This window comes from Arachis stenosperma, chromosome 6 (genome assembly GCF_014773155.1).
Source record: "Arachis stenosperma cultivar V10309 chromosome 6, arast.V10309.gnm1.PFL2, whole genome shotgun sequence".
Taxonomy (NCBI): Eukaryota; Viridiplantae; Streptophyta; class Magnoliopsida; order Fabales; family Fabaceae; genus Arachis; species Arachis stenosperma.
The window spans coordinates 140183592-140197137 of record NC_080382.1 but is presented as its reverse complement, the minus strand read 5'-3'; the positions used below and the strand labels follow the sequence as shown (position 1 = coordinate 140197137).

Below are 13546 nucleotides of genomic sequence, written 5' to 3'. Positions count from 1 at the left end.
ATTAGTGGTTTTACATTAAAAAAGATGTTTAATTAATTTGTCCATTCTTTTAATTTTTGCAAATCTTCTCTCTGTTCCATATAATTATTTTTTTTAGTTCTCTTTGTCAAAATTTGTTTTTTTTTTTCAGCTTCTTCAATTATCCCTTTGTTGATAGTGATTTGGTCAATTGTATCACGATCTATTTACAATAAATAATGTCATGCATTGATTGAAGTCAGAGAAAAAGAAAGGCTTGGTAGCGAATTAAGAGAAAAAATTGTGCAATGACTGAATTCAAGTTAAAAACAATATATGGGAAATTGTTTTGTTCATTTTCATACTTTATTATATTTGTAATGTTTACCTTACATGTTCATTCTTAAATAATTAATTGAATCTTTATTACATGAATATTTTCTTTTCTATATTTGGTTGTTGAATAGATCTTTGCATAACTTTGTCTTATTTTAAATCAAAATGGATGATATAGACCAATCAGAAATATATGATCCTTCGATAAATTCATTCAGTCAAGTTGGTTCTGTTATTGATCATCCTCTGTTCTTGCAAAGTGAGATACAAGGTACGCTCTCTTTCTTAAATCATATATTATTGAAGAATAGTAAAATAGACTGCTTATTTATTTAGTGTTAAAACATTTGACTGTGATTATGTCGTGAGATGTTATTCAGTAACTGTAAAATAAAAATAGTGTTTTGTGATATATTGTCCTCAGAAGATTCAAATGAGTCAAGTATTTAGTCTATATAATATCTTTATGCTAATGGTTTATTCATGTTGTGTTGAATCTATTTCGTGTCATATAATTCAGATGAGGTTCTTTTATTGTTGTGTATATTTTTCTCAATTTTATGTCTACCAGGTTGCCTTGATGTTGGTGACCCTAACTATGAATATTCAATTTGTGGCGCGTGTTTCTGGTTATTAGAACGTGTTGAAAGAGAGTCTACAGTTAATCGTCCTGTTTTTACTGTTTGTTGCTCAAAGGGAAAAATCCAGTTACCTTATCTTCAAAAGCCCCCAGATCTGTTATATGATTTGATCAATGGACATGATAGCAAGAGTTTGTATTTCCAAAAAAATATTCGATCTTATAACAGTATGTTTGCCTTCACGTCTCTTGGCGGTAAGGTAATGGATTCTGTGAATGATGGGAGGGGTCCACCGCAGTTTATAATAAGTGGTCAAAATTATCATCGGATTGGAAGTTTGCTCCCAGTTGCTGGTGAGAAGCCTAAATTTGCACAGTTATACGTATACGACACTCAGCATGAGATAATGCATAGGCAGCGAATTTTTGGGTATGTGTGTTTGAAACTTTGTTGTTTAGTGTTTTTGTTGTGTTTTCCTGGTGTTTTATTGTTATCTGTATTGTGAATTAGGTTTATAGCTGTGACTTCATATATATACTGTGTTTTGTTCCTGTTATAATATGCTATTAGTTATTTTTTGCTAATAAAAGATTTTTAATATCAATATATGTTACAATGGTATTTCTGTGTGGTTTTTAAATATATTTTTTCTGGTTAATATATTTTTGTTTTAGGCAAACATCTGAGATAGATAAAGAGTTGATAACTGAGTTGTTGCAAATGATCGATACTCATAATGTCATAGCACAGTCTTTTCGAAGAGTTAGAGAATTATATGAGTGTCATCCATCTGAGATTTTCTCATTGAAGTTGTATTCGCAACGGAACGTTGATCGAAGAATGTACAGTGCTCCCTCTTGCGATAAAGTTGCTGCTTTGATTGTTGGAGATTTTGATTCGTCGGACCATGGTCGTGACATTATTGTTTGATCTACTGGTGGTCGGTTGCAACGTATATATGAAACTCATGCTCTGTATTGGCCCTTACAGTATCCTCTGTTGTTTCCATATGGTGAGGATGGTTATCAGCTGAACATTGGTTATCGTGGTCAACAGCTCGGATATGTTCCTGGAAGGAGAACAAGAGTTTCCCTCAGGGAATTCATATGTTTTCGTCTCCAGATTAGGGAGCACGAAGATGGAATTATTCACAAGTCTAGGCGGTTGTTTCAACAATTTGTTGTTGATTGTTTCACGATGATTGAGTCGCAGAGGTTGTATGAGATTAGAATGAAGCAAAGTACAATTAGAGGAGAAGTCCTTCAAGGAATAGAGGAGGCTATGCGTCGTGGCGATGATGAGGCTTCTTCAATTGGGACACGAATCATTTTGCCTTCCTCATTCACTGGTGGTAGACGTTATATGTTTAACCGTTGTCAGGATGCCATGGCGATTTGCAAACATTTTGGGTATCCAGATTTGTTCCTCACTATTACGTGTAATCCAAATTGGCCTGAGTTTCAGCGGTTCACGGAGCGGGAGCGAATTCCGATCGCTGATCGTCCTGATATCTCTTGTCGTGTCTTTCATGCCAAGTTGAAGTGCCTCCTTAATGATCTCAAGGAAGGTGTGTTTTTTGGTCCACTTAATGCAGGTAAGTTCTTTTCTCGGTTAGGATTTCAATTTCTGTTAGTCGTGTTTGGAGATGTAGTTGTCTGGCTTCTTCAGAATGTTTTTTGTATTTTTTAGGTATGTATACTATTGAGTTTCAAAAAAGGGGTCTACCGCATGCACACATGCTACTGTGGCTTAATGCGGAAAGCAACTTACAAAGTGTTGAAATTGTTGATGAATTCATCTGTGCCGAGCTACCCAATCCCCAGAAATTTCCATCTCTTTATAATGTTGTCACCAAGTACATGATCCATGGTCCCTGTGGTCCACTTAGACCGAGTTCTCCTTGCATGAAAGATGGTAAGTGCTCAAAATTTTATCCGAAAAAATTCGTTGACCAAACGAGCTTTGATGAAGATGGCTATCCAATATATAGACGTCGTAATATGGGTGTCACAGTGAAGATCAATGATGTCGATATCGACAATAGATTTGTTGTGCCCTATAATCCACTGTTGTTAATGAAATACCAAGCTCACATAAATCTCGAGTTCTGTAACAAGTCAAACGTTATCAAGTATCTATTTAAATATGTTAACAAGGGTCCAGATCGGGTGACCGCAACTGTTGGAGAGAGATATGATGTTGGTGAATCTTCTCAAGTGGTTGATGAGATCAAACAGTATTATGATTGTCGTTATTTGTCACCGTCTGAATCCATGTGGAGAATTTTTGCTTACGATATTCATCAAAGATGGCCGTCGGTACAGAGGTTGACTTTTCACTTGCCCAACCAGCAACATGTTGTATTCGATGATGCTGACATCACTACTCATGTTTATTTGCGCAACAAAGATTTGTTGACTATGTTTACGGGTTGGATGATGGCCAACAGGCGGTTCTCGGAGGGGCGGTCTCTAACATATGTTGAATATCCAGGCAAATTTGTCTATTGTTTGAGGAGCAGGGAGTGGAAGCCAAGACAAAGGGGATTTTCAATTGGAAGATTGAGTTTTGCTCATCCTTCATCTGGTGAACTTTTCTACATGCGGATGCTTTTGAATGTCCAGAGAGGTTGTACTAGCTTTCGAAGTATAAGAACCGTGAATGGTGTTACATATGATACATTTCAAGAGGCATGTTCCGCCATGGGATTCTTGATAGATGATAATGAGTATGTTTCTGCTATTAAGGAAGTCGCCGAGTTAGCGTCGGCTGCGCAGCTAAGGAGGCTTTTTGTGATGTTGCTGTTATCTGGTTCCATGGGAAGACCTCTGTTAGTTTGGGAGCAAACTTGGACTTATTTGTCTGATGATATTCTTTACCGTAGAAGACACGAGCTGCGATATCCTGGTAACATTTTTGTTTGTCGTGAATTTATTACAAGATAGGTAGGCACACACGCATCGACACAGTAGAGAAGTTATATTATGGTGCTAATATTTATTAATTATTGTTGAACGTAGATCTTACTATGAGTCAAGACGAGTTACAGACGTTTTGTTTGTTGGAGATTGAGAGACTATTGCAGAGTAATGGAAAATCATTGAGAAATTATGCTGGCATGCCCGTTCCTAATAACTCTTTAGTCTCTCAATTTAGCAATTTGATGCTGCTGCGTGAGTTGCAGTATGATACTGTTTCTTTGTCTCGTGAGCATGATGCAGATCTCTTAAAGTTAAATGAAGAACAGAGGGTGGTCTACGATAAAATTATTGACTGTGTTTCAAATAAGAAGGATGGGTTCTTTTTTGTGTACGGGTTTAGTGGCACTGGAAAAACTTTTTTATGCAGAGTTTTGTCAGCTAGATTGCGATCTGAGAAAAAGATTGTTATCAATGTTGCTTCTAGTGGTATTGCTTCTCTGTTGTTACCTGGTGGTAAGACGGCTCATTCTATGTTCAATATTCCTGTTGATCTGACTGAAGACACTGTTTGCCGGATTAAGAATGACAGTCCAAAAGCTGAGGTATTTCGGTTGGCCGATTTGATTATTTGGGATGAGGCACCGATGACTAACAAATTAGCATTTGAAGCGCTTGACAGGACGTTGCGTGATATAATGGTTTCAGTCTCTGATAGGAATAAAGATTTACCTTTTGGTGGGAAGGTGGTTGTTCTGGGTGGTGATTTCAGGCAGGTGTTGCCAGTTATTCCAAAAGGTTCGCGTGCTGAGATTGTCATGGCTTCCATAAATTCTTCTATCATTTGGAAATACTGCGAAGTTTTGCGATTGACAACAAATATGAGGTTAGCAACCGGATCGGAACAATCAACTGCTCAGGAGTTAAGGTCGTTTTCAGATTGGATACTTCAAATCGGTGAAGGTCGATGTGGAGCAGTGGTCAACGATAAACTTTTTGTTGATATTCCTTCTGATCTAATCATTCCTGTCTTGGAAAATCCAGTGAAAGATATTGTAAATACAATCTATCCAAATTTGGTTCAGAATTTTTGTGATCCAAGTTTTTTCCAAGATAGGGCAATACTTGCTCCGACTGTCGAAAATGTTGAAGAGATAAACAATTATATAGTTGACCTGTTGCCCGGTGAGGAGAAAAGTTACCTCAGTGCTGATTCGATATGTGGTAGCGATGCTTATTCTGATGTTGATGTTGATTGGATAACTGTTGAATTCTTGAATCAGATTAGGTGTTCTGGTCTACCTAATCATTTGTTGAAGTTGAAAATAGGCGTGCCTATTATTTTGTTGAGGAATATTGATCCGGCTGGGGGTTTGTGTAATGGGACTCGACTTGTCGTGCGAGATCTAGGGACAAATGTGATTGGTGCCGATATTGTTTCTGGTAGCAATGTTGGGGATAAAGTTTTTATCACTAGAATGAATATGATTCCTAGTGATACGGTTATACCGTTTAAATTCCAACGTCGTCAATTTCCGGTTTCTTTGTCGTTTGCAATGACAATCAACAAAAGTCAGGGTCAGACATTATCAACAGTCGGTTTGTTCTTGCGTCGTCCTGTGTTTTCTCACGGTCAGCTTTATGTAGCTCTTTCCCGAGTTAGGAATAGAAATGGTCTTAAGATTTTACTTTGTGATGAAGGATTAGTTGATGCTGCCAAGACTGAAAACGTTGTATTTAAGGAAGTTTTTGATAAGATATAATGTATTTTTTTGTTATATGATTCAGTTTTAACTGTGTAATTTATAGTTTTGATTTTGTGTATATGTTCTTTGTAGAGGGACATCTTCTTTGGGGTATTTTTAAAATTGTCTCAAGCATTTCGTGTGCACTAGATGCATTATTGTTTATGAACCATTAGTTTCTATTAAAAAAAAATTAAATGATGTTGTGAAGGAAAAGTATTCATACCTTTTATAAATATAGAATATATTAGTTGGAGAAAAAGAAGTATATGTTACCAATAAATATATAAATAAATAAATTGCATAATATATACTGTATTTAAAAGAAAAAAAAGAAAGAGTACTCCGAATCAATAAATTTCACGCGATTAGTCATTAGTATCGGAATAACTGGTTTAAATTGCATAATATATATTGTATTTATAATTATGTGATACTGTATAAGTAGATAATTGTGCTTTTTTGGATAAATTTGATGATTTATATGTTCATATTTTGTTTTTTTTTTTTACTTGGAAAAACTATTTTTTAAATACAGTTATTTTATTTGATATGAAAAAGATATGAAAAATGTATTTCATTATGTGGTTTTGAAAATATTCAATTATAATCTAATTATATATTTTGTTAGGAAAAAAATTTCTTTGTGCTTTCTCTCTTCTATTTTTTTATTATTGTTTTCGTTTTAATAATTAGGTCAAATTCTAATTTCATGTTTAATATTTTAAATCTTTTATTTTAGTGCAAAATAATTTTACACCATTTTAGTATTATTTCAATCTTAAAATTGGTACAAATTTTATATATTAGGAAATATTTTGTATTAGACTATTCAGATTTAAAGTATTTAATTATGTAATAAAATGTTATGCATTTATTATAGTTCATCTGTGTTCTTTTTTTATATTATCCTTTGATTTCTATATAATGTAATCAAATGGTCTGTATAAATGTGGGATATTGTATAAATAGATAATTGTTCTGCTCATTTAAAGTATACTATCTTTTTTAGTGGATAACTTTGATGATTGATATCTTCATATTTTATTTTGATTTTTTTTATTTTAAAAAGCGATTTTTTTCAAATATAGTTTTTTTTTTTCATATGAAAAAGTTATTTCATTTCATGCTTTTGAAAATATTCAATTTTATTAAAAAAATTACTTAATTACTTTTTTTATTTTGATATTATTTTTTCGGAACAGAAAGATAAGCAAAGTGTATTCTTAATATATTAATAAGAATAAGATATGAGCTTTTTATTAATAAAAATAATTATTTATCTTTTCTTATAGGGAAAAGTCAAATCATATCAATATAAATTTGATTTTAAATTTGTCAATAAAATTTGATTTTAATGTAGATTATATCTTTTGTTAGAATAAAAATTCTTTGGTGGTTTCTCTCTTCTATTTTTTTTTTATTATTTTGTTTCTAATATTTAGGTCAAGTTGTAATTTGATGTTTGATATTTTAAATCTTTTATTTTAGTGCAGAATAATTTTTCTTGTGTTTAATATTATTTCACTGTTAAATTTGATACAAATTATTTGTATTAGGAAATATTTTGTATTAGGCTATTGAAATTTAAAGTAGTAAGTCTTGCACTAAAATGTTATACATTTATTAGAGTTTATCAATGTTCTTCTTTTATATTAAAGTTTGATTTCTATACAATATAATAAAATGGTCTATATAAATATGAGATATTGTATTAGCACATAATTGTCGTGCTGATTTAAAAAATATCCTCATCTCAATTTATTACGTGGATTTGATGGTATTAAAATTTATTGAAAAACTTGATTATTTGTTTTTTAAATCTAATATTGTCTTTTCCAAATAAATTGAAAGAAACTATATTGTTAATATATCAATTATTTTACTTAATCATTTTTGTTGAAAAAAAACATTTTATAATAGTTAATACCAGATTTGAAATGTGAAAAGAAAGCAAGAAAAAATATCTTTAAAATAAATATAAAAAAAATAACTTCATAAAGTAAATTGATCATAACATTTATGTGACAATGGGATTTAACCAAACAAAATTGTTTTATGATGAGAATGGTGTATATTCTCTAACACTAAACAATTTTGATGGACTATATGACTACTTAGACATAAGAACATGAGATAAAATTTAATCAATTTATTTTTTATCAAGATCTAAAAATCAATAAATTTTTTATATTTCTAACATATATATTTAAGTAATAAATATATTATTTTAATTTTGATGTTTCTAACAAATATATTTAAGTAATAAATATATTATTAGTAATGAATTTTTTATAATGTCATATGTGAATTTTTTCTTAGTACCTCTTAACATACTTGGTTTGAGGATTATGTTTTTATTAATACAATCCTCTCAATTTAGCCATAACCCTAACTAAAGTTAGATAATGTGACTTTGGTTAATTTTTTTTCCCCAAATTCATCACTTTCTCCCTAAAAGACCTTCGAGCTCAGCGCATTGTCTTCATCCCTAAGCTGAGTGCATCCGTCGGATCATTTCCCTGTGGGCTCCGTCGCTGAGGTTTCTTCTTCTCTCGTGGGTTTTGGCGACATGCAGGGAAGGTATGGATATCTCTGCGATTCCATTCGATTCTACCATGAAGGTGTTCTTCTGTCGGTTGCGTGTCTTCTCTCTCCCCAAGGTTCCTCTTTCAGTCTCTGTCTTGGTCATACGGCATTTCTCCTTCTCCATTTCTGTGATTTAGATAGCAGATGTCGGCACCGCGATTCAAGAGGTATATGTGGTCTAGATTCTATTCTCCTCCTTTTGAAGCGTTAGGGTTTCCTTCTCCAATTTCAATTCCTTTTTTCCTGATAATTGTTACTGTTTTTCTTATCCATCGTTTAGTTTTTAGTTGTTTGGTTTCTGATCTAATCATGGTGATTGTTACTTTTTTTTTCAAATCAACGGTTCTGTCATATGTTTGTGGGTTTGGTGTTTCGGGAAAATAATTTTTTTCTTTGGGGTTTTGCTGAGTATAATTTATATGATGTTCTTACTTCTATTGGACTGAAGTTTACTGTAGTGTTAGGTATACTTGACTCATGAAATTCTGTTCTTGCTTTATTGTGAATTGTCAAATCAGCAATATGTGGTAGGTACTTGGTAATTTGTAACATGTCTCTTCCCACATTGTTTTTGCTCTTTTCGTATCAGTATTTGGTTACTTGTGATATCGTCCTAAATGATGTGTGTAGGGATATCAATCTATATATGCCTATTAGTCTATCTCTGTCCCATATGTGAAGCTTTCATTGTAAGCTTTAGTGTTTGTTAACTTTGGGAGTTTATAACTCCAACTCCTCTGTTTATCTTCTCTTATTGGTTCTGAAAACTTCTCTTTATATTTTCTTCTTTTAGTGTTGTTGTTCTATATATGTTGGGAATGAATAATCTTGTTGATTTGGTGGAGAAAATCACTCCCTGGAAGGAATCATGGAAAGTGCATGTTAAAGTTGTGAAGTTGTGGTACCAGAAGAATACTGCTTTGGATCCTTCTCAAAATCTGTTGCATATGGTCTTAATGGATGAGAAGGTCAGTTTTATTTTATTTTAGGGTTTCCTTAAGTTGTTGCCACTTTTCATTTTTTTTTAAGTATGCTGAAGGGAATTTTTATTCTTTGTTGCAAACTGATATGTTTTTGTTGTTTTAAATTTTTTATGAATTGTTACTATGCTCTTTTCATTTTTTTTTAGGTATGCTGAAGGAAATTTTTATTCTTTGTTGCAAACTGATATGTTTTTCTTGTTTTAATTTTTTTATGAATTGTTACTATGCTGTTCGGATACTGAAATTTGTTAATAAATTCAAAATAATAACCATTTTCTTTTTAATTGCAGTTACACAAGATCCAAGCTACCATTAGAGATGAGCTTATATCAAAGTTTGCTGTGTCTCTAAATGAAGGTGATCTGTATTTGATAACCAATTTTACAGTTTTGCCAAACACTGGTTTGAACAGAGTGACCAAACATCGGTTCAGGCTTTTGTTTCAATGCAAGACCTCTGTTGTTTCTGTGGTCTCTCCAAGGATAACTCATTCCGGGTTGTGTTTTACATCAATAGATGAAATTGATCAAATGACAAAGGACCACAATTTCCTTATTGGTTTGTACAAGTTTCTTGCTCTACCCTTTTAGTATCATAGTATTCTGTTTTACCAACTGTGCTTTCTGATTCAAAATTGTATATATTTCAATTTAATTATTAGACTTTGTTGGGATCATTACTGGTGTTCGAAAAGAAAGAGATGTAGCATCATATGGGAAGCTCATCAAAGCAGTTGTGCTAGAAGTTTTTAGTCATGGGTAATATGTCTTTGAGTTTCTCCTATATCAGTAGTTATGTTGTATGGATTCAATTTTTTTTTTGTGTTCCATGCTTTATGTTTATAACAATAAATATATAGTTACATCCTTTTGATCTTTTGAAAGTTATTTCTCTAGGAAAAAGGTCCAGTGCAATGTGTTTGGAAATGCTTGTGATCTCTTGGAATATGAAAACTTACAAAAATATCCAAGATCTCCATTGATTGTCCTTGAGTCTTTTAAAATCAAAGCAATTGAAGGTTAGTTTCAGGCATGTTCAGGGAATTTTTACTCTAATATTTACTTTTCTGAAATCTGATGTTTTCAGTTTAATATGGTTTGAGGCTAATAGAGTAGTATTCTTTAATGCAGGTGGAGTAATTCTACAGAATGTGATCAATGTCTCTAGATTATTCATTAATCCAGACATTCCTGAGTCTGTTGAGTTCCTAAGCAGGTTAGTTTTGATAAGAGTTTTGTAGATCTACAAGCTGCTTTGGTTATTTAGTTGGTATTCATGTATATGTTTTGTGTTATGAATATTAGTTATTGTGTCTTTTATGTAGATTTAGTGTAGCCAATTATGGATTCTCAAGACTTGTGACCAATGACCTTGGATACTTAATTTCTAAAGTTGATGGTGATTATTTCAATCCCAAAGAGATCAGTAGTATTCAAGATCTTGATGTAGATAATAGGGTACTGTTTTAGATTGGCAAACTCTGCATTTAATACTTAAACTTCAATTTCTTAAACATGTGTGTTTGTGTTTATATAATTGTTTTTTTAATTTTACAGGATGCTCATTACTTTGTAATGGGGACAATTAAGGAAGTTATGGATGAACCAGATTGGTGGTACTACTCATGTGTATGTGGTCATCCTGTTGTTGACCATGAGGATCTCTACCTTTGTGATGCTTGTTGTTCATGTGTTGAACATGTTATGCTCAAGTAAGGTTCATATGTAACTCTACTATTCAATGCATTAATTCTGAATCTTTTGGATTTTTGGTTGGTTTTCTCTTATGTGTCATTCTATGTGTTGTTAAGCAGCTTTAATTTATTGGTTTTAGTTATCATTCTTGGTTGTTAATTGTGTTAGGTATAGGATTCGGGTAAAGATTCACCATGCTGGGTGTGATGTTTTGTTTGTTCTGCTTGATAATGCGGCAACAAAACTATTTGGAAAAACCTGTTCTGAAGCATTTCTCAGGATAGACGAAGAATTCCCTCTTGATCCTAGTGTGCTTGCAGTATCAACTCCTTCATATTGACCCTCATTTAATACTTATTATATATTTTTTTTTCAAGTTTATTGATTCTTTTATATTGAACTCTCAAGGTCTGTCGGTCATATTCTCCACAAATGTTTGGTGATGTTGTTGGAGAGGATAAAGTTTTCAAGGTTGAAATTCTTCCTGCGGTTGATCCAGATTACTCCAGGTCCTTTAAAATTGTAAATGTGTTTAGTGATAATTCTGAACCAGCTACAAGTGATGATTATATGAATGTATGATTTCTCACTCTATGTTACAACATGTTCATTCATTTTTCTTTTTTCCGAATCAATGGATTCGATGCTTATTCTAACCAAATTATCCCAGGCAAGGCTTCATGATCCAATTTTTCCACCAATCTACGATGCCTGTTTGCAGTATGGAATTGGGGAAGATTACAAGACTCAAGTAGTTTGTGATAATTCTATTCAATCAGAAACTATTGAAGATATTATTACTGATCTTATTTCACCTAATCGCTGTTATTCTGATGTTGAGAATGTATGTTTTTTTTCCCTCATTTCTTATAAAATCTGTTGGTTATTTCTTTTTGTTATTCTTCTTACATTTTTTGCTAAAAAGTCAGTAATTGATAGTTTTGTAAATTATTTGAAATTTGAAATGCTGTATTAATTTTTTCTTTGCTGGCAGGGTGGTTTTGTTTTCATTCTTGGAACTATATCATCTGTTTTCAAGAATCATAAGTGGTGGTTCTCAACTTATTTATGTGGTTCTCTTGTGTCAACTAATAAACAAATTTTATCATGTGATCTATGTCAGCTTCAATGCATTGATGCTGTTCCAAGGTGTTTTGTTCTTTAGTTTTATTCTGTTTTCCTAACTGATTATCATTTCATGTTAACTCAAATTTTCCTTGTTTTTTCTTGGTTTTCAAGATTCTGCTTGAAGATTGTAGCTTCTCATGCAAATGGCAACAATATATTTGTTCTCAAAGATCGTGAGGTTGTGCAACTGATAAAGACAAGATGCTCCACCTTTTTGGATAGACACCCAGAGTTGAATCAGGTTGTTATCTAGCTGTGGTTTTAATTAGTATATAGATATAGATACACTTAGTTTGTATTTATTGGCATTCTTAAAGAAAGCCTCAATTATTATTATCCTATTTTTTAATTTTTTTTTGTTTTTAGGAATCTTATTGCAAAGTTGTTCCATTGAAACTCATTTCAAGTCTTTTGCACAAAAAAGTTGTGTTCATGGTTGATGCTAGGCCTGTGGGTTATGAGATGAATCGATCGGTGTATATTGTTCAACAAATCTGGGATGATGCCTCTGTTATTAATGTTTTTGAGGCCGCTGCTGAGATGAATGAGCATAAGGTTTGGTTGCATAGTTTTTGTAATTTGTTCAATTATTAGTATTTAAAAATATCAATAACTTAGAGGTTTTCAATTTTTTTCAGATTCATGTTCTGGTTGATTCTATCCCTGAGGTTGAAGATGCTTTTAGCCAATGTGGAAGTGATCATGAGGCTGTTGAAGATCTAGATGCATTTTAGTTTAATATGTTAAGATAGTAGTTTAAGTTGTTGTTGTGCATGATCTTGATGCTTTTTAGTGTATTATGCTCAGATACTACTTTAAATTGTTGTTTAATTTGTAATATAATGGTAGTCTTTTCTCAATTCCAATATGGATATATCTGTGATATTTATATATTTAATGAAATTCATTTTTTAATTACAGCAGAAAAAATGTGTTTTTTTTATGAGTTTCAAATAATCTGGTGAAATAATTAATCAATTATTAATCAGTATTAAAAAAGAAATGATAATTGTGAAAAAAAAAATATAGATAGTTTTTAATACATTGCTTTTCATTACGATTTAAATTTATTCAACCTAAAGTTGAATTTAATTGTTATTAAAAAATATGTATCTCTTTATTTTTTTTATTTAATCAAATTCCTTTTTAATTACAAAAAAAATAATATGCGTTTATTTTACCAGTTTCAAATAAACGCATGAAATAATAAAATTATTATTAATCAATATTAAAAGAAATGATAAATAAAAAAATATACTGGTCAATAAAGTTGTTTTCATGACTATTATTAAGTATATTTAACCTAACATTCAATTTAATTGTTATTAAAAGATATATATCTTATCAATATTTTTAATTTTCTTTTTTGGCAAAAAAATGTCAATTCAAGGGTGCCATACTCCCATTAACACATAACTCATGTTGTCCCTTTTCTTAATTTTGTTCATTTACGGGTTCTTTCTTCTCCTTTTCTTTCTCGCTATGAAACCGGAATTCCTTTCCGTCAGCTGATCAATCGCTCCTCTTACTCGCCATTTCCAGAATCAGAAAGCGAACTACCCAGAGCTCGGAACGCTAATGATTTATTTCAACGCTAGGATCTTTGCTTTCTTC

The 13546-nt window shown here is 31.9% G+C and overlaps 1 protein-coding gene across 1 annotated transcript; it reads left to right on the top strand.

Moving 5' to 3' along the window:
- Positions 1–459: 459 nt before the first annotated feature.
- LOC130934826 (uncharacterized) lies at positions 460–5556 on the top strand. Its single transcript, XM_057864355.1, has 6 exons — positions 460–565; positions 866–1304; positions 1550–1799; positions 1866–2469; positions 2565–3782; positions 3896–5556. The coding sequence occupies exons 1-6, from the start codon at positions 460–462 to the stop codon at positions 5554–5556; spliced, it is 4278 nt and encodes a 1425-aa protein (XP_057720338.1).
- Positions 5557–13546: the final 7990 nt, after the last annotated feature.